Source organism: Actinia tenebrosa, unplaced genomic scaffold (genome assembly GCF_029948245.1).
Source record: "Actinia tenebrosa isolate PJP-AT-01 unplaced genomic scaffold, QUT_ActTen_1.0 PGA_scaffold14__42_contigs__length_11649687, whole genome shotgun sequence".
In the NCBI taxonomy this organism is placed as follows: domain Eukaryota; kingdom Metazoa; phylum Cnidaria; class Anthozoa; order Actiniaria; family Actiniidae; genus Actinia; species Actinia tenebrosa.
This window is the reverse complement of record NW_028292574.1, coordinates 11,400,717-11,423,959: the sequence shown is the minus strand read 5'-3', so window position 1 is coordinate 11,423,959 and position 23,243 is coordinate 11,400,717. Positions and strand designations below refer to the sequence as shown.

General features: G+C 36.7%; 4 protein-coding genes and 1 pseudogene across 7 annotated transcripts; 4 read left to right on the top strand and 1 right to left on the bottom strand.

The window, feature by feature from the left end:
* The first annotated feature begins 86 nt into the window (after positions 1–86).
* On the top strand, positions 87–1,435 carry LOC116291426 (uncharacterized). The gene is made up of 2 exons (XM_031698600.2): positions 87–458; positions 893–1,435. The coding sequence occupies exons 1-2, from the start codon at positions 159–161 to the stop codon at positions 1,136–1,138; spliced, it is 546 nt and encodes a 181-aa protein (XP_031554460.2). The 5' UTR covers positions 87–158; the 3' UTR covers positions 1,139–1,435.
* On the bottom strand, positions 1,243–18,435 carry LOC116291414 (H(+)/Cl(-) exchange transporter 6). 2 transcript variants are annotated; one of them, XM_031698584.2, is made up of 24 exons: positions 18,269–18,435; positions 17,317–17,382; positions 17,152–17,217; positions 16,872–16,937; positions 16,697–16,763; positions 16,418–16,524; positions 16,127–16,183; positions 15,971–16,040; positions 15,767–15,834; positions 15,628–15,686; positions 6,139–6,185; positions 5,980–6,065; positions 5,796–5,909; positions 5,422–5,591; positions 5,248–5,338; positions 4,971–5,091; positions 4,727–4,880; positions 4,400–4,559; positions 4,195–4,301; positions 3,401–3,873; positions 2,984–3,156; positions 2,319–2,426; positions 1,987–2,112; positions 1,243–1,827 (listed from the first exon to the last, which is right to left on the bottom strand). In XM_031698584.2, exons 1-24 carry the CDS (start codon positions 18,311–18,313, stop codon positions 1,741–1,743), a joined length of 2,688 nt encoding a protein of 895 aa, XP_031554444.2. In that variant the 5' UTR covers positions 18,314–18,435; the 3' UTR covers positions 1,243–1,740. The 2 variants fall into 2 exon arrangements, with proteins under 2 accessions (XP_031554444.2, XP_031554445.2); XM_031698585.2 differs by lacking the exon at positions 5,796–5,909.
* LOC148911517 (uncharacterized) lies at positions 7,567–10,621 on the top strand. Its single transcript, XM_089029668.1, has 4 exons — positions 7,567–8,432; positions 8,541–8,759; positions 9,333–9,454; positions 9,793–10,621. Exons 3-4 carry the CDS (start codon positions 9,371–9,373, stop codon positions 10,495–10,497), a joined length of 789 nt encoding a protein of 262 aa, XP_088885794.1. The 5' UTR covers positions 7,567–8,432; positions 8,541–8,759; positions 9,333–9,370; the 3' UTR covers positions 10,498–10,621.
* Positions 11,109–15,486, top strand: LOC148911516 (uncharacterized; annotated as a pseudogene).
* Positions 18,436–18,492: 57 nt separating the features above from the next.
* On the top strand, positions 18,493–22,783 carry LOC116291421 (uncharacterized). Of its 3 annotated transcripts, XM_031698594.2 has the most exons (5): positions 18,493–18,632; positions 19,243–19,263; positions 19,854–20,020; positions 20,227–20,583; positions 21,072–22,783. In XM_031698594.2, the coding sequence occupies exons 2-5, from the start codon at positions 19,254–19,256 to the stop codon at positions 21,399–21,401; spliced, it is 864 nt and encodes a 287-aa protein (XP_031554454.2). In that variant the 5' UTR covers positions 18,493–18,632; positions 19,243–19,253; the 3' UTR covers positions 21,402–22,783. The 3 variants fall into 3 exon arrangements, with proteins under 3 accessions (XP_031554454.2, XP_031554455.2, XP_031554453.2); XM_031698595.2 differs by lacking the exon at positions 19,243–19,263 and having other exon boundaries at positions 18,498–18,632; XM_031698593.2 differs by lacking the exon at positions 18,493–18,632 and having other exon boundaries at positions 18,639–19,263.
* Positions 22,784–23,243: the final 460 nt, after the last annotated feature.

Sequence of the window (23,243 nt, the reverse complement as noted above, 5' to 3'; positions counted from 1 at the left end):
TAATTTTTTTAACTCTAGGTTAAAGGTGACCAATCATAACGCTCGTTAGAAATAGTGCGCCAAGATGACGTAAGCATAAAGTTCGTTTGTTATTGTTTTGGTTCTAAATTAAAGGCGGGCCAGAAAACTTCGATCGCGTAGGAAAATAGATTTCTTTTATGGCGTTCTTGGTGGATTTCAACTACCAGATCGAGGATTTCTCTATGCCTGACAGTGATGTTTATGGTGAATGCGAAGACTGTGGCAGGATCACAGCAGAATGGCAACTAGATCAGTGTCAGTACGGGTTTTGTGGACGCTTCACTTGTCGTAGTTGTGGATTTCGTTGTGTTCACTGCAGGGATTTCAACCCAAGATCAGTAGCACTTTGTCAAGTACATTCAAATATTGCCTTTCCATTCTGTAATGATTGTAATAAACGGTATTGTGATGAATGTACAGACATCAAAGTCAAAAAGGTTAGTGTGTTTCATCACCTGTGTTCAAAGGTTATTCCTGACGAACAGCTGATCAATGTTTTGTTTACATCATTTTAATATATCGCTTATTTTTTATGGGTAGTTTCATTTTCACAGAGGCTTTTTGATGATAAAAGTCTTTAAATGATAAAAATGATAAAGGCATTGTTTTTATCCAGTAAAGATGTAGCGAAAAAGACATTTATCACGACAGATTTGGTCTTCATTAATTATTCAAACGTATAAGAACAAAGAGATTTTATTACCAACATGTACAAACTGTACTGTGGTACATTCTACCTTCTTATGAAGATCACTAAAATATTTTGGTCTGATGAAATAAGAAAAAAATTAAAACAATTAAAAAAGAAAGGAAAATAAAGCGAACATATCAACTTTAGTATTAATTCTTATTTTCCATGTTTTCTTTTCAGTGTGTTTCATGTCTGAACGACATGTGCAATAAGTGCTTGGAAAAGGATGCAAGCTGGGACAGCAATTCTTCAAAGTGTGGTAAATGCAACAAAAAAGCCCTAAGGTCCTTACAAGATATCTGTCGCACTACAATAAGGTCATCTATAGCTACAGTACAAGAAAACTCCATCCCAAAGGACATCAATAAAAATGTTCAACATCTTCCTCTTCCTAATATGGTTAAGAAATTTGTTTGTTTTAAATAAATGATAAATAAAAATGCTGCTGGGTTATGTTGTATTGTATGTAAGTAGTGCTTAAAAATTATAATAATTATAATAATTATATAGGACAACACTATCACACAAAGTTAAATAATGAAGATCACATTTTATTGTTATTGTTAATAATATTGAATTAGCTGAACTAGAGCTAATATGTCTGCAGACTGTTCCAAAGGGTATACATCCAGTCGATGGACTTGGATGTAATAGATGGATAGAAAAAATGATACACAGAAATGTTGATATGAAAGATATGTTGCAATAAAGATTTTAAAATTATATTCTGCATTGTAATCATAAAATAAAATATTTCCTTTACCCTATTTTCTATTAATCATATACATTTACACGTCTATAATCTTAAATTTTGAATGTCCTATCTGTTATATTTCAAAGTTTCAAACTCATAATAAACTAGACTGTTTCATTTCTTTTGCATATTTTATGCACCAATAGCCGAGCCAAATTGCATCAAACTTAGTGTATTTTATCATAATAATATTGCCTGTGCTGACAAAGCCTCTGATTAAAAAATATCATACAAAAAGTGGCCTATTGGTCTCCATTTTGTATTATTTTTCAAATCAATGTTCATGAGAATTCTCCAGGTTTTCAAGGCACTGCTCCATGTATTCATGGGTAAGATTAGCTCTAGTGATGATTCCAACAAGCTGCAAACATAAGAAAGGACAGTGTAAAGTAAGATTGAGTGACTGAGATTTACTGAACATTATGATGGTAGCCCTTACCCAGAAGACTGTACCCCCCACCCCAGAGAATCATCTGAGGACTGTACTCCTCCCCCACCCCAGAGAACCATCTTTTGATACCTGTCCTTTATTGTTGACAACTGGAAGGTGACGCAGACCCATGGTCCTGAACAAATTGAATACAAGAGGAACAGGGGTCCAAGGAAAGACCACATACGGACAAGGATTCATGTAAGGAGTGACATCCTGAAATAACACAACACAAATCTCAGGGTTAAATACTGTCAAGTAATACTGCTGTATCTTTTAATTTCATTTATTTCCATTGTTTATTTGTTCTTTTTAATTTAACTTAGATTTTATAAGATTTAGTTGGAAGATTCCCATGCCAAACTAAATTTTTTTAAAAAACTACAAGTTTATGAATGACAAACAAATAACATAAGATTCACCACAATTTTTTCTCTGTCTCTTCGTGACAAGGGTATGGTGTAGATATCAGGGAATCTTGGATAATCCTCAGTCATTTCTGAAAAGTTTACTTGTGGCTGTGATGAACTCTAACAAGAAAAGAGAGTTTAGTAAAATGATTTTTATTTAGCTTGTCTCAAATACGACATGGAGCAAATGACAAGAAGATGGACCTTTCTGAGTTTGACAAGAAAGATGCATTCTGGTCAAATATCAGTCATATGAGGCATGATGAACAAAAGATGTTTGTACCCAAGCCATACCAGAATGCACTCTGTCTGGTGACTGGTGTTAGATATATACTTAAAGATAGTAGCATTATTGAAGAAATAGAAAAGGCGCGCGCGTGCTGTCATAAAGCATGGGGGGGTTAGCAGAACATGAGAGAAGTGTTAGGAGAAGCACAACGAGTAGCGGAGTGCTTCTGGACACTTCTCGAGTGTTCTGCCAATCCCCAAGTGCTTTATGACTGCACACAGCACAGCAAGCCAGCTTTTTATTTCTTTTATAAAATACAAATTACAATAATAGATAGGAATGAAGCAACGGAAAGTGCACGTGCGTGCAATGTGCTCTCATAAAGCACACGCTCCAAACCAATCAGAGCACAACATTCATAACAGTTATTTTATAATAGTATTCATACCCCTTCTGCTTCTAAGTAGAAGATTTTCTTCTTCAGCAAAGTTACAAGTTGTGATCTGAGGATTATTCCATGGAGGGTAATCAGTTGCTGTTCACCTGATGTCGACATGTCTGCTGTGACATTCACACTACTTGATGTAATTTGATTGTGATGGCTGTCCTCAGGATGTTCATCTACAAAGTAAAGGATTGCTTGAATTTATCCTTATTAAGCATGAAAGGCTGCTATCTTAGCAGTACCAGATAATAGTAGCTTTTGCAATTGTTAAAATGTCATAAAAAAGGAAAATGTGAAGCATATACTTAAAAGCAATTTGTGAGTACTACATTTCACATGCAAGACTATGTAAAAGATGGCAACAATATTGAGCATTATTGAACATAACTATGTATATGTATGTCATAACAAGTGCAAGACCTATATCCATAGAGTTGGATGCTTCTTCTTCTATTCCTCCAAAGTTAAAATTGTGTCTAGGTCTAGCATGTTTCATGAATGACTCAGATGGAACAGATGCAGAGTGTATGGAGCTGTTGGAGCTGTATCTGTCTGTACAGGCATGACGCTGTGGTTGCCTAGGTAACAGTCTGACTGTGCTTTCTACTTGTCCCAAGTCCTCTCCCTCATGGGGATCTTCTTGTGTTGCACTTCTTACTCTCTGTTCACTCAATACAAAAGACATAGTCTTGGATCTTGCATATTCCTCATTGCTTGATATGGGGTTACCAGGATAGTCATAATCCTTTGGGGTGAGGGGTAGGGCTTTGTCTACTGTCACTACTGGAAATGCATTATGGGCAGTGGTTTTTAGGATTCCAATGATTGAATGGACTCTTGTATGTGGATACAAGTATGACAAGCAGGATTCCATGATATGCTGGGCTTTTAATCTAATGCATGAAAGAGATACGATTATACAATAGTATCATAAGTAATACAATATTATACGAATGATACTGTATATACCAAAAAGTTCTGGTACTGGCTAAGTAATCTATGGCTGTTTTTGATACTTCTGTGACCTTCACAACTTTTTGACGCTGGGGTTTTGGCTCCCATAATCAAAGAACTTACTCAGGTACTTATAAATTTGATGAAAAAATTAAATAAAAAACAAAAGAATGTGTCCACCATCTGGATGCTGTTGAATGTGTCCAAAATACTCACTGAACTTATAGTTATATGAATACTTAATGATACTGATGACATACTTGTACATTTCCAGGGGAGCCGACCATTCCAGTAGTGGTATACTTTTGAGTTTGATGTGAATGTCATAAAGACCTTCATTAAACAAGTCACCAGACCACTTTGCTACCTAAAACATGCAAAGGTGTTATGACCATTTGTACACACTGTGAATTAAATAACATTTACTGCTTTACCATAAAAAAATAGTTAAAGAATAAACCTTACCATAAGAGTGATCATGATAGGCAGGCCATAGCTTATCTCATTAGTAGACTCAATCAAGATGACAGTCAGACTGATTGTCATTCTAACCACACCTCCAAGAAATGATGCAGCACCAATCAGTGCAAATGTACCATGATAGGTATGATCATAGTTGGCATAACTTAATCATGTAGCAAAGACAAAGAAAAATATTTTAGTTATACCGGCTAAATGAGTCCTAATACATTTGTTACTCTTGCCTTCAGCCCTTCTCTTTAAAAATTCCTGTTTCTAATGAGGGAAATTGTGGATATTTTTGGAAGTAAACTTGCAAATGACTACATTTACCTTCTTAAAAGCTCACCAACAAATCTTCCATAAGATGCTCCACACAACAAACAAGGAACAAACAAACCACTTGGTACACTGGCACCATACGTCCAGCAAGCCAGGAAATAGAAACAGATGAAAAATATGCCAAGAGAAGTAAGACTGAAGGCACCTGGAATGGTTCAGCACAGTACGGGTTAGTCACAATTGACAAGATTTAAATGATGTAAGTACCCTGTAGTGTATTTATGAGTCAACATACCATCTAAGTGGAATAGTTGTTTGATAGCACCTTCTTGAGAATTAAAAAATAATGTAGCCATATCATTGTACTCTCCTTCACTGCAGAAGTAGTTCTTTGTCTCATTGAGTGAATGTGTAACCTTTACGAATAAAGCAGAACAGAGGTTTTTGGCAGATTTCACTAATAGGATGGAGGATGGCTTGAGAAGCTATATATATATATAGCTTCTAATATCCTTTAATGCATTCTAATAAATTGGACCATGATTGTATGTTCAAGCTTGATGTTTGCTTACCTGAGGTAACTTCTTACAGGTACCAAGATATATTGGACAAAAGAATGCTATACATGTAGTTCCCAAAGCAACAAGAACAGCTTCAAGAAGTCTTGAAACAAAAATTGAAAAACTGATTACTTCCTGTGATGAAATGCATTACTAGAGGTGTTGAAGATTAGGACAATGATTTACCTTACAATCTTGCTTTTTGAGTTAACATGTAAAATCCTGTGCTTTGTGAGGTCTTTATTGAGAGCATTGAACCAAGCACCCAGAAGACCACCAACAAAACCCATCACAATAAAGATTAATAAATCTTGTATGTTCCATAAGTCACACTTTTCTCCTCCTTTTTTATTGCACTTTAAAAAAATGGATATCATTAAAACCAATGTCATCTCTACTAAAACAATAGTTTTAGTGTATCATTCTTCTATGGTTTCTGTAAATTATGACACATGAACACTTGCCTCCAATTTTATATATGCTTTTGCAAATTACTAGATGTTAAATTATACTAAAAAGGAATATTATTATTATAATATTATTATGCCTAGACATTATACCTGAAAGATTCCAAAATTGATCAAGCCAGGTTGATTGAATGTACCCCATCCGTATCCAGTGATCCCAGAAAGAAAAAAATTCAGAGTGAATGTTGCAGACATGGAGCAGAAGAACTACAGATGAAGACAAATATAACATAAATGCTAGCCATACTAGAAAAAAAACTTGTGTGAAGATACTTACAGTCCTCCAAGTGAGACTTTGATTCCAAAAAGAACTGCCTTCTTCAAGGCTGAAGAGAACACCTCCAATAGGAGCACCAAATGCAGCTGATTTAAATTAAAGATATATTATCAGCTAATAATTATTAAATTCAATAGACTGGATGTTAGTGATATTTACCAGCTACTCCTGCTGCAGCACCACCAGACACAAAATCTCTTTTATCCCTAAGTAAAAATATTATCATAAGCATTGTATATGTGACAGAGTCAAAAGACACTATTTTGGACAGTAATTATTTAGTCATAAATCTATATTTTTAATTAGGAATGCCTCGTGTACACATAGGAATGTAATTCTTTAGTTAACTGTTTGCGTGGAAAATGCGTAAGCAAGAAATAATTTCCGTACGTAATTACATTACAGTGAGTCATGCCTAGGTTTGGCGCTTGTTTACGTAAGTTCGTGTTTGGGACATCCTGTTTGCGCCTAGGGCGTGCAACATTGCGTAGGATGTGTAAGGTCTTAAGAGTCAATGTCTGTAACGGTCGAAAACCATCGGACAGTTGAGAAAAATCGAAATTGCTCATACTTTGCCTAAATAACCTCCCTGGTAAGACATTTTCAAAAATATAACTTTAAGTGCTGGGCGCCTTTTATTTTTTGAGAAATCGTCAAAAGTTGATTTTTGAGCCGAAACGGGCTTGGGCACCCTGTGTCGGATAAGAAAAATCGAAGTTTTCTCGGCGTTCGCACGGCTCCGCGTTTTATTATATCTAGACCATTATTTTTTCGTTGAAAAGGTACGTTCTTCTTCTTGAGTTTCATGCCACAATAGTTTTGCTAGTCCCCATTGTAAATAAATTACAGATTTTTAAAGTGATCCTACTTTGGTGCTTCAGAAAATTCGTGAATTTTCGTCATTTTCAATATGCCTAAATGGGTCGTGGTACATATACCAGAACTAAATAATTACCACCATGTTATAGCCTAACCCTTCTAAAATAACATATCCAAAGATTATTGGCGGCCCGCTAATCCTTATTCGCTGAGAGTCCCAAATGTGTCGGTAGTTTTCACCCAAGAAAGCGTTACGCAACGCGTTATTGATTATGCAAGTATCTCATGCTCGCGGGATTTTAACCTGAAAACAACATAAAACAACCACATTTCACAAGCCATGACCTCTAGTGATGCCATTTTATTTCTTCTTTCGACTATAAAGTTGAAAAGTACTATTATTTTAGTCTTCTATCATCACTAGTTCCGGTGGTCACGCAAGGCGATTCAAAACATGTTTACACAACGCCAAGGATAAATACGTCTTACAGATGCACTACATTTGTTTGTTGCACATTATCAATGGATAGTTAAGAAGTATTGTAATGGAACATTTCCATCAAAATACAATTGTCCACTTGAATGTTGTATTTTGTCTTTCGGTTCTTGGCAGATTGACCAGTCATCCGAAATGACACTCGGACTAGACCGTAACTCAATAGTACCATAACAGCCTCTAACGAAAACAATTGTTGCATTAGATTAAGTACGTCGTATGTAGGTAACATCAATTTTTCAAAGTAAATTCGTTTTTTCTGAGTAAAATATTTTTGTTTTCCAAGATTTTGGGCCCAACGGTCCATTACTGTGTAAGGGAATAAACGGTGTTACATTCTTTGCGCAATCTTTGACTGATATTTTACTTAACAGAAATCCAGATGAAAGTAATTACACTTGATGCGATGTTATCTTTTCGCGTAACTTTTGACTGACATTTTACCATACAGAAGGCCAGTTAAAACTAATTCAGTGTTGTTTTTCTTTGCGGAATTTTTGACTGACATTTTACTAAACAGAAATCCAGACGGAAGTAATTACACTTGAGCGATGTTATTTTTTTGCGCAACTTTTGATTAGCAGTTTACCAAACAGAAGGCCAGCTAAAATTAATTTATTGTTGTTATTTTTCTTTGCGTAATTTTTGACTAGAAGACCAGATGAAAGTAAGTTTATGTGGTGTTCTTTTTTTTACGTAACTTTTGACTGGAATTTGACCATACAGAAAGCCAGTTAAAACTAATTTACCGTTGTTTTTTCTTTGCGCAATTTTTGACTCAATCCGTGACAGTTTACTAAGCAGAAGACCGGATGAAAGTAATTACACTAATGTTATTTTTTTTTGCGCAATACACTACAGAACACCAGTTAAACTTTGCGCAATATTGATCAGTACTTATCAACTGTGAAAGTAAAGCATGTTCAGTGCCACCATTGTGCTCGTGGTAGCATGAGCTCCTGCAACTACTCTGCGTTAGTTGGTGGTTTGTGCGGACCCAGTTCGTATAATGAATCTATTACAGAATGCACCACCCTTGAAAGTTGCCAAAAAGATGTTTCCATTCACCTTTCTTTACATAAAGTCAGCGATGACTCCGGTGTTTCTTCCGAGTTCAAATTACTTCTTGCTCGGGCAGGTAAGTGAAAATCAGTTTTGTACATTGCAATAACAACAGAAAATGTATTTTTTAAATTCTAGTGCATATAGATTATAAAGATTCAAGACGAATATATTTTCTTTTAAGGAATATTCAATGTTGATGAAAAACATCCACAAATGACAATCTGTCCTCTTCACCGTGATAAGTTTGGTGTTCGCTGAAGATGTAATAAAACTCGATGTGCAATACCAGACGGCATTGCTGCCCACAAATCGTCATCTGTGAAAGGCCAATGTGGAGTGACAACTTCTATTTCCTCATACGTTTTTAATCAAACCGAGACTCTCCTTCCAGTAGGAACACGTGAGTACACTAACGAATGATCACCGTAAATTTGGCGTGAATAAGGGTAGTTTCAGTTAGTTTAATATGACGAATGGGGGCATGAATATTTTAAGGAAGGGCCCTAAAAATACTGAAAGGTATAAGCGGGGGGCTTTTTATGTTTAATGTTATTGGAAGGGGAGGGCTTTGAATTTTTTACACTATACTGGGGGTGGGGTGGGAGGGACATAAAATATGGCAAGTGCAAAGGGGAAGGGGGGGGCCCTGAACATGATTTCATATTTCAAAATTAAAAATCTTCATGCTCCCCCCCCCTTCCCCGTCATAACAAATAAACCTTCCATAATTAACCCAAAATTAAGTATTGGGCGGAAGCCTGGACGAGAAATTTCTCTTTTCGCACTGTTTCGTTAATTGCCACTTGTTTGTTGTTGTTTTATTCTTGTTGCTGTCCAGAAGGGAATGCTTTCGCTAGTCTATTCCGTACATTAGCAATCAGTACTATCGTTCTTCTCCAGACCTGATTATTTGCTTGCTCTTTATTTATGATAATGATACTGACGACGGTGAATTTTATTATTTTGTCTGTAGTGATTTGCAAGAGATGTAAAACCTTCTTGAATAAACAAATGACTCATTTCGACTTATATGTAGCCGAGACAACCGAGCCGAGTTCTGATATGCCTGAAGACCAACCATCAGAAACAGAACAGGTAACTTTTTACCTGGAGGTATGCTGATGTAAAACTGCATGCATAGCGGGAGAGAGGAGGAACAGAGGCAGGGCTGTTCGTACCCCTTTGACAGCGCTAGATAGCTCCTTTGTACTGTTCGTAGTTAACTCATTAACGTTGTACATCGTGGAGAATATCTCAATCTCCTAATCTCGACACCGAAAGGAGTCAAGAGATTTCTTTAATTTTTTAAAGGCTTGAACCTCTATTCAGTTAAAATAGAAATTAAGTTTATCATGATATTTTTCAGTCTGCATATAGCAGTATAGTCGACGCAAAAATGAAAAGTGGAAAATTATTTCTTGTTTGTTTAATAGGAGCAAGAAGAGGAGAAGAAAAGTACGGATACTTCTGACGAGATAACAGAGGCAATGAGAAAACTCGAAATAACTGAACATGATGACACACTGAGCGTATTTTCTCCAGACACCATGAGTACTGCATCTTCTTCTGGCGAGGCACCCGAATTCCCTTCTGCTGTCCTTGCATTAAACAGATTCTTGATAGCATGTCAGCTGGAGCCTATTGTGAAGCCAATGCTTGATTGGGAAGAAGTTACAGAGAGAACACAGCGGCGATATGTGCAGAGGACGTGTGATGTCATAGTTTCTGTCCTTAATGCAATATCTCCCCAGAATGCAGCTCACCTGTGGCAAGCTTTACAGATGTCCAAAAACATGAGCAAAGCGTTTGGTCTTACTCACTTACAGTCCGAAAGGGGATATTTAGATGCTTATAAAAACGCGGATAGCTGGGATACTCGCCGACAAGTGTTGTCTACCTTCTCTGACGTTGCCAGTTTTAGCGTGGCCTCAGAATACATTCCAGAGCTAACCCGTTATCGATACACTATGGCTAATCTTCATCGTCTTCAATATGGAAGAAGCACTCCAGTTCCTGTAAAAAGAACGCCTCGCCTTCGCATAAGCCACCACCAGTTGGAACATTTTCTAAGTTTTATAACCAGCCCCCATATTGTACAGGACTTGCCTTTTGGAGAAAGACAATTAAAACTGTCATAAGGGAGAACAATAACCGTGCCAAATATCATTCGTTCAATGGTGCCTGAAAGGATTGTTACCCAATATTCTAAATACTGCGAGAAATCAAACTTTAAACCATTCAGCAGGAGAACCATGCTCAGAATACTTGATGAATGCAGTGCGTCTGTGCGGAAATCGCTCCAGGGCCTGGATTATTTTGCAGCACAAGGGGCGCGAGCATTTGACGACTTGGCGGAACTTGTGCAAACTGTGTCCCCTTTGAGGAAAGATGGTGAGAGTTGGGCTTCCAATACACAAGATTGTTTGAAAGTCAGCAAGCTTTATCTGAAAGGAGACTACAAGGTAATAAACAATAAATTATCTAAATATTGATTGCTTCTTTACCCTAACAAATCGTTAATATTCTGTCGACAGCTGCACGTCAGCGACAACACGCAGGTTGCAGATCACTGCTATATCTACGCACTGAGTGACAAGGCAGACAAGGATTTCAAGCGCAATTGTAAGCATGAACATAAAGAACGATGCGACCAATGTAACGCCCTTGATGACACACTCAAGAGTATAGAAGATGCCATAGATGAATGTGAGTTTTCTTCAGATGAAGACAGGGACGAATGTCTCTATCTTTGTCAGTCTTCAAAGCGTGCCATTTATTCTTGGAAAAGCCATCAACTAAGAAGTGTCCGACAAGATGAGGCTCGCCTTGATATCATAAACCTTCTGGATAATGGTACAGTGTGGATCCTGTCGTTAACGACTGGGCCATGAAATTCCTGCCCCGCCAGTACCGAGAGTCCCAATCAGACTGGTTCGGGAAAAGAGGCATATCCTGGCACATCTCTGTGGTGTTTAGACGGTTCAATGGCGAACTTCAGTCCCAAGGTTTTATTCACATCATTGATTCCTGCAGTCAAGACAGCTCCGCCATCATAGTCATCATGCAGAACGTGCTCAAGACCTTGGAGACTGATAATCCAGATATAAGAACAGCGTTTCTCCGTCAAGACAACGCGGGCAGCAGCAACCATCCTTGCATGCCAGTACATTGAAAGAACGACCAAAATCAAATTATCAAGGATTGACTTCAGCGACCCCCAAGGTGGCAAGGGCCCTGCAGACCGACTAGCAGCCAGATGTAAAAGCCATATCCGTTTGTTCGTGAATGAGGGCAATGATGTTACCAACGCTCTAGAAATGAAAGATGCCCTTCTGTCCAATGGAGGAGTAGAGGGGGTCCGAGTTGCTGTAGCGCCGAGAATTGATAGCTCTTCCCTTGATCAGCTGGGAAAACTTCCGGGGATAAGCAAGCTGAATAACTTCGAATATAAGAAAGAAAGTATCATTGCATGGCGTGGCTACAACATTGGTAAAGGCAAGAAGATAAAGAAGGAAACGATCCAAGAGGGTAAGTATAGCAGTGACGTAAGGGTTCAGTGTGTCGTGATATTCTTAATGGTTTCCTCTATCACTTTTCCAGATATGAGCATCAAATGGATTGAAGTGGAGTTTTCACCCGGCAGTTTTAGACCTGTTGTATCTAGAGCTAGACAGACAACCAAAGACCCGAGCCAAGAAGCGGAAGAGGAGGCGGTCCCTCAGCAAATACAGACTTCAATCTACTCATGTCCTCAAGAAGGTTGTCTCCGTGTTTTCCAAAGATCTTCAGCACTAGAGAAGCACCTGTCCCTAGAATCCTGCACGAACACTCCAGAGAAGCAATCGATGCTAGACCTAGCAAAAGAAAGGTATGCATGTCATCTCAAGGAAGGTGTTGATGCCATTCCAACAATTATGGTTTCTTCCTCTAATGATACTACCCAAAGAAGCTCAAGCACTACGCTTGATATGGGATGGGCACTCAAGGAAGCCCGGAAAACGTACCGGTTTAATGAGAAACAGAAGTCATATCTTATAAAGAAATTTAACATCGGGCAACAAACCGGACGGAAGCTGAGTGCTGAGAGCGTATCGAAAGATATGAGACGTGCCCGTGGCGACGATGGTACGCGACTGTTCAGTGTCTCAGAGTTCCTTTCAGTCGAACAGGTAGCCTCATTTTTTTCGAGAACTGCATCCAAAGCACGGAATCAGACGGCAGATGTAACGGAGGAAGACGCTCGCGCCGCTATAGAAGAAGAAAACTACCACCAGGCCAAAGAATCAGTGTTGTCATCCCTTGGTCTACAGCACCCAGTAATTTATGACCAGTACAATGTGTGTCAGTTGGTCAAAGAATCGAAACTGAATAAGTTGAAGGTCGACATGCTTTGTATGATGTGTGAAGACCTGGACCTGGATGTACCTGCGAAGCCAGTTAAGAGGAAAGCACCCTATTTGCAATTATTAGAAGAAGTGGTTGCAAGCTGCAGTTGCAATAAGTAGTTTTTTTTTTATTATATGATTTCTTTCTTTTCACTTGAAACGTTTTCTTTGCCATGTTGTTGTAGCTCTTGGAATCTGTCCTATAAATATGGCACGCGTCCGGCTAGATTAGAGGCTCAAAAAGCTATTTGTTTATTCATTATTATTTTATTCTGTTTTATTTAGGGTTTTCCTATTCCTTTCTTTTCTTTTCTTTTTATTTAGTTCGTATACACTCTTTTAATAAAACTTACAATGCTTTATTTTCCGCGTTTGACGTCAAATCTAGATCTATTCTTTTCAATTTCATTCAAAGGAGAAAATTTTAAAAAGAATATAAATTTGACGTCAAACGCGGAAAATAAAGCATTGTAGGATGTTTTACAAGGGTCTATACTTTTCCTTCGCGTTCATTTTTCATGCCTTTCTTTCTTTCTTTATTATATGCTTTTCCAATTTCTTTATTTTATTTTCCTTTATAGAAAGAGACGCTTTATATACTTAAGATCGGTATTAGTTAAAATGTTCCAAATATATTTTTGACGAACAACTGATGACCTAGAAATCGGGTTACCTGTGTTACGATATAAATAGAGTTGTCACGCAATTATAACATCGGTAGGACCATGCAGTGAAATTTACTGTGCTTTAATAACAAAAATCACAGGGTACAATTCGTCCTATATTTTTTCTTTATTTTTTGATAGCCGTTGCAGTTGATTTTTGCCATCATAAATAGCACTCTTGGTAGTTTTTTTATTATTATTTCATATAAAAATGCAGCTCTAAACCCGGCGCTAAACTACAGATCCAGTCTTACAGTATATATATCATTCCATAATTTGAACTAGATATACGAGTGGTAGTATTGCAAATGTAATCGAATCATTTGATATCATATTATTTTCTTTAGTTTCTGGATGTTCACTGCATAAACGAACTATAGAGAATGTCAATAATCTTTTTCTTGGATAGTTAATGGCCTTCTTGGCGTTGTGTAAACATGTTTTGAATCGCCTTGCGTGACCACCGGAACTAGTGATGATAGAATACTAAAATAATAGTACTTTTCAACTTTATAGTCGAAAGAAGAAATAAAATGGCCTCACTAGAGGTCATGGCTTGTGAAATGTGGTTGTTTTATTGCGCAAAGAAAAACAACACTGAATTAGTTTTAACTGGCCTTCTGTATGGTAAAATGTCAGTCAAAAGTTACGCGAAAAGATAACATCGCATCAAGTGTAATTACTTTCATCTGGATTTCTGTTAAGTAAAATATCAGTCAAAGATTGCGCAAAGAATGTAACACCGTTTATTCCCTTACACAGTAATGGACCGTTGGGCCCAAAATCTTGGAAAACAAAAATATTTTACTCAGAAAAAACGAATTTACTTTGAAAAATTGATGTTACCTACATACGACGTACTTAATCTAATGCAACAATTGCTTTCGTTAGAGGCTGTTATGGTACTATTGAGTTACGGTCTAGTCCGAGTGTCATTTCGGATGACTGGTCAATCTGCCAAGAACCGAAAGACAAAATACAACATTCAAGTGGACAATTGTATTTTGATGGAAATGTTCCATTACAATACTTCTTAACTATCCATTGATAATGTGCAACAAACAAATGTAGTGCATCTGTAAGACGTATTTATCCTTGGCGTTGTGTAAACATGTTTTGAATCGCCTTGCGTGACCACCGGAACTAGTGATGATAGAAGACTAAAATAATAGTACTTTTCAACTTTATAGTCGAAAGAAGAAATAAAATGGCATCACTAGAGGTCATGGCTTGTGAAATGTGGTTGTTTTATGTTGTTTTCAGGTTAAAATCCCGCGAGCATGAGATACTTGCATAATCAATAACGCGTTGCGTAACGCTTTCTTGGGTGAAAACTACCGACACATTTGGGACTCTCAGCGAATAAGGATTAGCGGGCCGCCAATAATCTTTGGATATGTTATTTTAGAAGGGTTAGGCTATAACATGGTGGTAATTATTTAGTTCTGGTATATGTACCACGACCCATTTAGGCATATTGAAAATGACGAAAATTCACGAATTTTCTGAAGCACCAAAGTAGGATCACTTTAAAAATCTGTAATTTATTTACAATGGGGACTAGCAAAACTATTGTGGCATGAAACTCAAGAAGAAGAACGTACCTTTTCAACGAAAAAATAATGGTCTAGATATAATAAAACGCGGAGCCGTGCGAACGCCGAGAAAACTTCGATTTTTCTTATCCGACACAGGGTGCCCAAGCCCGTTTCGGCTCAAAAATCAACTTTTGACGATTTCTCAAAAAATAAAAGGCGCCCAGCACTTAAAGTTATATTTTTGAAAATGTCTTACCAGGGAGGTTATTTAGGCAAAGTATGAGCAATTTCGATTTTTCTCAACTGTCCGATGGTTCTCGACCGTTACAGACATTGACTCTTAAGAATGCAGGTTTTCCCATAAAAGTAGGCCCAAACTAAGCTTAAATCAGTGTAGTAAAAGTTCTTGAAGACGTTGCACATATCAAGACAAGGAATTCTCTACGATGTAAAGAGATATCCTGTAATCTCGTTCCCGTTTTTTTTTCATGTATTGTAAAGTTGTGTGAATTTTTCAATAAATTCTTTTGTCAAAACCACTTGCAATCTGATTCATAGCTGAGCGCCTTGCCGCCGGTTACATATATGTATATGTATGAATATCATCTATGTGAGTATGGGTATGGGCATGGGCATGGATATGGATATGGGTGTGGGCGTGGGTGTGGTAAGTTACTTACCTGTCAGTTCTGAAGTATGGAAAGTTGAATTTGATTCTCCTGAAAGCAATACTTTGAAACTGCAGACAACAAGAAAAATTGAACTTTATAATTATTGTATAATGTTCAAATCATTGGAACATCAAAACCTGAGAAATACCTGAGGAACACCTGCACCAATTATTGCTCCACTGTGAATCATTGGACCTTCCTTGCCAACAAACAAACCTTTAGAAACAAATACACATAAACATTCAGAATATATTCTTTTCATCTATGAAGCTCTGGGCTAAAACTAAGGGCAGTAATATCAGTCACAGGTCATGATAACGAGCATAAACTTTAAAATAAGCACAGGACTGACCTCCAGCGACACTAAAAAGAACTCCAACAGCTTTGCTGATCAAAGTCTTGAGTCTCACAACATGAGGAACCTACATAGTAATTAATATAAACCACAGGTAACCCAAGTTAAAACCTTATGCTGTTTCAGGTGGGGTTTCATGATCAACATACTCACTTTTATGCCATTAAGATAACATTTTATTTCTGGAATGCCACTACCAGCTGCAACGGGCTGTAAAATATCATTTAGATGATAATTAAACAATGTTAATCTCAGGGGGGAGGGGTGGTGGGAGGTTGTAGACTTGATGGAGACTGGACTCCCTTAGAAAATAATCACATTTATCAATAATATTCTATGTAGTTCTGCAGCACTTTCAGTCATTAAGCCCTAAAATGACTACGATTAAAGGAAAGGAAATAATTTGTGATATAAAGAAACAAAGTAACATAACCAAAATAATACCTCTATGATTGTTAAAGCTGAAGCAATCATTGTAAATCCTACATTGAAGAGTAACATTATCAGTAGTGTAATAATCAGACAGCCAGCTGGTGTACAGTGCTTTATTGCTAATGTGTTCATTAAGGAGAAAACATTTAATAAGACACAATCTGCCATGACTATATTATGTTGCCAGTTTCAGCCACATTTGCAATTATCATGAGACTGAAATCAGTGTAAGAAAGTCTACTACTAATGATACAGGTTACCATTATCTATTGCACTATGTTTAAAAGATACATGTTTCAATAACACTGAACTTCCAATTTGTCAAATGTCGGACAAAAAAGTCAATAAACACTGCAACCTGAAAGAAAATAAAAATATGTATATATATATATATAACAACATTATTCTGTAATTTGATCTGTGATCTCATTGATTCATTTATGATAATGTAGTCAATAAATCTTACCAATCCTGTTAAAACTCCAATTATAAATGTGACAGTCCATCGCATAAGGTTCTGATGAACTAGAGGCTAAGATTAAGAAAAAAAGGTACCACTATGGATTAACACAAGTTTTGTCAGTCATAAGTGAGATGGCTTTATTCGTTAATATGTATCCCTGTATCCCATGATTATTCTATTGTATTATATTATAAGAAGCCAAGGAAATATTTTAGTACATTTATGCTTAACTGTTTTACATTACTAAGAGCAACTGCACTTCAAGAGGCAGATGGAAACATACCATTGTTTCTTTTGACTTCATCATCTCAGAAAAGGGATGATTGTAACAGACATCATAGTCAAGACTCTGTAGGAAAAAAAATGATTTCATTTTTGTTGTTGTTTCATTTCTTTAACCATAATATATTAAAAATTATTTACTGCATGGATTATCATTATTTTTTACCTCATAATCTTTTCTTGGCAACTCCTTCTTTTGTTGAGAGTGTAATGTTTTCTTCATTTCCATTCCCTTCATGATATAAACAACAACATATACTCATATAATCATTTCAAGAAATCATTTGCAACCATCACTTTTTCGGGGGCCAACAAACACCCTAAAAAGTGTGTGTGTGTGGGGAGGGGGGGCTAAGATTGGAAAATATATGAGACTAGTACGGGAAAACTTGGGGGGCTCAGATTGGAAAATATAAGAGACTAGTATGAGAAAAAAGGAAAAAAGTAGGGGGGCCACACCCACTGGGCAGGCTGCCCTCATAAGTGACCCCTAGACAATTCAAAAAGAAGTGCTTGTTAAATAATGCTGTGTGTTTATGATTGTATAGTGTTAGACCATATTAATTTAGGGATATTAGGGATCAGTTATTATTTAGATGGTTAAGGGGGTATGTGCAAATATGGGGTGGCTCAACAATAATTGTCATGCAGGTAGAAAGGGGGGACATATATATTTGTGCAAACAGAAGAGCGTCTACATTTAGGCTTGTATGCAGCTGAGGGGGATACATTCAGGGGAGACGGTTTACAATAATGGGAGGTCAGGAAAAAGGGACCTTCCTTAATCACATGTATATCTTGTATATATTTCAATTTGACCTTCCTCGAGAACTAGAATGCAAAGAAAATCCCAATTCAACATCCCATCTACATACAACTCCTATCTCCACCCCCTTCGACTTATATAATAATATGATGTTTCTATTCGAAGTTGTAGTAAAGGTATTTCATTTCAAAAAACTGGTGCTTCTACATTTAAATGGCGATGGCGGAGTGGGTGTTCTTTCTCCAGCCTTTTATGACTGTTGATCCTTTCAGATGACACCGTCCGTACAGCTTGGTGCTATCAGTGATTACTGTCCGTCTTGCAAAACAAAACAAAATATGTCACATCTTACCATTTCTTGATAATCCTTCCTATCTATGTCATTAATAGAAGCCATGGCTCAATAACTAAGCTATTTCCAACGTTTTAATTTAGAAATCTGACTAGGAAAAGCTTGATTTATTCAGCTTCATCCTGTTTGCTGCTACAAAATCCTTGTGAAGTACATTATCTAGCAGCCGTTGCTTGCAGTAGCAGGAAGGGATCGCGTATTCCTGGGTCTAGTTGCTAATCGAGGAGACGGTCTTTCTTCTTTTTATCGAACGCATTTTACTTTGTCGATCAAATTCACCCGAAAAAACACCTTCTTTCTTCTCAATCAGCTTTTAAAATGTTCTTGATAAATAGGGATTTCATTTGAGAAAGAAAATGTTAAGGTAAGAGTAACTTTCTTGTTTCGAAAAAGCAATTTTTCCATCGAATGTTGGCAGACAGTTCTGTGCTTTGTTCGAACTTTATAAAGAACGTCAATGGCGGCTAATTTTCTTTTCTCATTTTTGCCTCACGGAAGCTTTTCTTCCTCTTTCATTATAATTTTGAACTTCTCACCGATCTTCGCTGTTGAAGATTCTCTTTTTTTGATAATATATCAATTCCGTTTTTGTTTTATTGAGTTCAAACGCTTAGAAATTTTAGCTTATGTTGTTGTGAGCATTTTGTACTAGGCCAGACTAGTGGAATAGTTCGATCCATATTATTTAGCGGCAGCAGCTCAAATCACTACAATGAATCATTCCACCTATACAAGCCTGAAATCTTTTCTTCACACGACGTGGTCTTTCTTTGTGTACATGGATATTGCCCAAATATTCGCGAACAAAGATTATGTACTATTATTATTATTATGGTTATTATGTACATAAAGGCCACACACATTGATCGCGGTATATAAACCTGTATAATTGATTTTATTGTGGTAATTTTGTACGACAGTCTTTTATGTTTTCCTCATGATAGCATTATTGCACTGTTCGTTTTCTCTTTCAGTGATAATCTTGATGAAAGCAGGTAGGGAATGTTCCATGTCAGATATGTTATCAGAAAATATTAATTACTTAAAAAAAATACTTAATTTTTCCTGTTCAAATAAACGTGGCCTAAGAATAACAGACGTATACCATTATGAATACGATCAGACTAGGATTATGATATCATTAATTTTGATTTATCAATGTTTAATTCCATTTTTTCCTCCATATATCAATAATATTTTCTTAATGTCCTCTATCTCTGAGATATTTCATATTCACTTGCAATACAATACCTGTCCTTATAAGGGCACTAAACAAGAAATATCTTTCATCATCTGTTTAGAGATAGAAACCTTTTCATCAAGATCATTATTAATTTTTCTTATGAGGGTGTATGTAAGTTGGAAAGTAAGGGAGGAGGGGGCAATAGATACAATACACGCTGGGGAATCATAAATCTTGTTGAAGTAAATGAGAAGCACATGGGAAGGGGGGGGGGGGTGGGTTGGGTGAGGGACATGCAAAATCCTTGTTTTTCAAGGACAGCACAATACAAAACATAATATCCTAAAGACATGTTTTTATGCTTTTTTCTGAGACCATTTATATGATCTTTGTCTGTACTAGGTAGAATCAAGAAACAGAGTTACAAGATGGCTACCACCAGCACAAAAGAAGAAGATTCTGATGGATCTGACAAGGTAGAGGCAAGAAGAACAGGTTGTGTGGTTCATCTTGTGTCTCCTTATGATCCACCACCATCTTCTACCCCAGAGGAGGCAAGCCAAGATCAGGTATATGGTCACAAGTGTTATTAGGGATTGATTGTGAGTCTGCTAAGGATCTCCAAAGCAATGACTGATTATAGGAACGCAAACTCTAAGAAAGAAAGCTTTAATAATAATTAAAAAAGTAATGAAAGAGAGATGGATAGAAGGTGGGAAAGATGGATGGATGGATGAATAATGATGAAAATGTCTGTATTATTGTTAATGTTAAGGTTTCAGAACTAGCTGAAGCTGAAGAAAAGACAACAAACTCAATGGATCAAAAGCAAAACCGCCAGCAACGTGTCTTTAATATGATGAAAAACCTGCAACAGTTTCACCTGGAAGATTTGATGCAAACTGAAATGGTTGGCAGGGAAAGTCTTGATATGTCTGAAACACAATGTATTTGTCGAATATGCCATTCAGCTGGGGAAGAGCCATTAGTAACTCCATGTCAGTGTGCTGGTTCAGCTAAATATGTCCATGCTCATTGTCTTCTAACATGGTTTAAAAAAGCCGTAAAGAATACATGTGAGCTGTGTCAATGTAAAGTGGCTATCAAGAAAAAAAGTAAACCATTAGCTGAGGTATGAAACAAAAAAGATATATTCCCAGATTAGACTTTAATTCTAGCTCCTGAGACCTGAAATCTCTGATTTATATAGCACTTTTACTTGAACATGGTACGCCTTGGTTCATGTTACTGGTCTGGATGTTTTTATGGTGAGGTTAAGTTTTCTAGCCAAAACTCTTTTAAGGGAAGCACAGGTGGTGCAGAAGTGAGAGAGCTCACCTCTCACCATTGTTCTAGCCCAGGGTCATTTACCTGTGATAAGGTAGAATTTCTAGTTGGTTCTCTCCTGTGTTTCAAGGTATTTTCTTTTGGTTCTCTAGTTTTTCCTCTCTGCGAAAAATTAACTTCTGAATTCAAATTCCAATATGGAACAAGGGGCCACAGTTTTGTTAACAACTGGCTATTAAATACTTCCCTCATAAAACAAGGATAATTTATTTAATATCCATGCATGTCTTTTTTCATGCTGTTGATTATTGGATTTTCTTTTCAATATTGCAGTGGAGAAAGCCAGAGGACAAGCCCATACCAGTTATCTGGTTCCTAGTTTTCCTGATTGGACTATTTCTCAATGTGTTTTCCATCTCTGTCAATGCTTCAGAACTGTGTACAACCACAGCTTGTGTGATATTTTATGTTGTAAATGGTTTTGGTGTTGTCTTGGATGCAGCTTTTCTTTATTTTTGGTGGACTAAATGCCTGTTTTACTGGAAAAAATGGTGTGCACTGAATCAAGATTGGTCAATAGCATCCTGCCCACTTCAGGCTACAGCTGAGCGTCCAAATGAGGAAAGAAGCCTTCGAACTCTCCAAATTTCAGATATTGTTTAAATTTATTTTTGCTCTTAAGAAGCTTACATGTAAATATAAAAGATTAGTAGATAAATCCCTAAGATCCCTCTGTCTTGTTTCTTTAGTCACTAACTGCTAATGTTCAAAGTTGATCTGTTGAGTTATAGTTTTTATTCCTTGTTCCTAATGGATCAGCATAATGTTTCTTTTAACATGTAAAACCAAGAAAGATGAACTTAAGTTTTTCTAGATGGACAGTTAAGATCAGGTTTTTGGCTTCATTAATATACGTTTTCAGTAAATATTGTACCATTTTTTGGAGTGACTGCCAGAATACCTCTTCTGGATCTTAGCTATTTTGAATCAATTAACCTGTAATGCTGTATATAACTAGCAACGACTGCTTGATCTTGGAATCTTAGTATAAACAATAATAGCCACTCAAGATACTTCACTCTAACATGAAGCTTGAGTACTGGAAGGGAATACCATGCAGGTGTGAGTTGTCTGTTGCGTAGGGGATAGCGTCTATTTTGTGTAGAATAACCATGTGTTTCAGTGAAGGTCCATGGAATTTCAAAGTGAATTGTTGAAGTTGTGCATTCTTTACTTTACCATTGGTATTGATGAACATTTTGACGTTGAAATGAGGCTAACCCTGAGTAAATAACACAACACAACAGTATTGTATGAATTTGAAAATGTAGGTATATTAGATACAGTATTTCAAACAAAGTGATGTACATAATTAGAATTTAAATTGATAAATTTAACTAAATATATGTAACTTTTAATGAAGGTGTAAATACTTAACTGTACAGATGTAAAATAATTGAATTAGTGGCAGTTGGATGATAAGAACAGGAAGAATGAAGATTTAGATAAGACCAGGGGGAATGGTAAGCCTTACTCTTTTAGAGAAGTATTAATAAATAACTTAATGTTTAATGATGATCTCTCAACCAATATAATATCCAACTAACTTCTATTTTCATGCTTATATCTTGTGTTTACTTGAATACCAAAAATGTCTGCATTGACCTAAAAATGACGACTGGTCAGCCCATTGGTCATTTTTGCTCTGTCATATCTTGTTTCTGGTTCAATGGTATTAGGTCAAAATGACTGAGGCACTTCAAAGCAAAAGGTTTGACTGTACAATATCCAAAGCTGGCTTCCTGGACATTGTCTGACCAGCCATTATTTTTAGGCTTGTCTCCCTCATTCAATACCAACACAAAGTACTGTTCTCTTATTCTCGTTTTATTTATTTCCCATCCACTTTTCGTTTATTAACAATGAGGTTTTTTTCCCATAATTCAAGTGAAATGCAAAATAAATTTAAAGTAAACTTCATTGTATATAGGCATGATCCTATAGAAATAAGTTATTATGTTGTAAATAAATATATAGTCTATTGACCTGTGTTTCCATAGTTTTGTGTAAAATGTTAGATATAATTATCGTATATACCACCAACATGGCTTACACAAAGCAATAACATGTTAGTGATAAAGAGTACATTTGCAGTTATGACAATCTCTAATCATCACCACAAGTATGGCAGTGCAAAGTCGAACAGGATTGAAATGAAAGCAACAATGAGAAGGCACCTCTTGAAGAAGCTATACAGTCTATGTATGTAATGACCCCAGAGCGAAGCTCTAACCACTTTGAATTTGTTAGGGTTGGTTGTGGGAAGCATGCATAGGGTGGTGGCTGAGCAATGATAGCTCTCACCTCTCATCGATGCAACCTGGGTTCGATCCTCAGACTTGTTGTATGATGTGAGTATAGAGCATTGGGTCAATTCCAGAAGTCGATGTGTTGAAAAATAGGAGTGGGCTTCCTGTGGTAGAAATATTCGAAAGAGGACTAGGG

Excerpts from the sequence above, each read along its gene's own strand:
- LOC116291426 (XM_031698600.2), top strand. The coding sequence starts at position 159 with ATGGCGTTCTTGGTGGATTTCAACTACCAGATCGAGGATTTCTCTATG. Across the intron at positions 459-892 it reads CAGACATCAAAGTCAAAAAG|TGTGTTTCATGTCTGAACGA; the intron begins GTTAGTGTGTTT and ends TTTTCTTTTCAG.
- LOC148911517 (XM_089029668.1), top strand. The coding sequence starts at position 9,371 with ATGACTCATTTCGACTTATATGTAGCCGAGACAACCGAGCCGAGTTCT. Across the intron at positions 9,455-9,792 it reads AACCATCAGAAACAGAACAG|GAGCAAGAAGAGGAGAAGAA; the intron begins GTAACTTTTTAC and ends TTTGTTTAATAG.
- LOC116291414 (XM_031698584.2), bottom strand. The coding sequence starts at position 18,313 with ATGGCTTCTATTAATGACATAGATAGGAAGGATTATCAAGAAATG. Across the intron at positions 6,066-6,138 it reads TGCTGCAGCAGGAGTAGCTG|CTGCATTTGGTGCTCCTATT; the intron begins GTAAATATCACT and ends AATTTAAATCAG. Across the intron at positions 5,592-5,795 it reads TCAATTTTGGAATCTTTCAG|TGCAATAAAAAAGGAGGAGA; the intron begins GTATAATGTCTA and ends ATTTTTTTAAAG.
- LOC116291421 (XM_031698593.2), top strand. The coding sequence starts at position 19,206 with ATGATAGCATTATTGCACTGTTCGTTTTCTCTTTCAGTGATAATCTTG. Across the intron at positions 19,264-19,853 it reads GATAATCTTGATGAAAGCAG|GTAGAATCAAGAAACAGAGT; the intron begins GTAGGGAATGTT and ends TGTCTGTACTAG. Across the intron at positions 20,584-21,071 it reads AAAGTAAACCATTAGCTGAG|TGGAGAAAGCCAGAGGACAA; the intron begins GTATGAAACAAA and ends TCAATATTGCAG.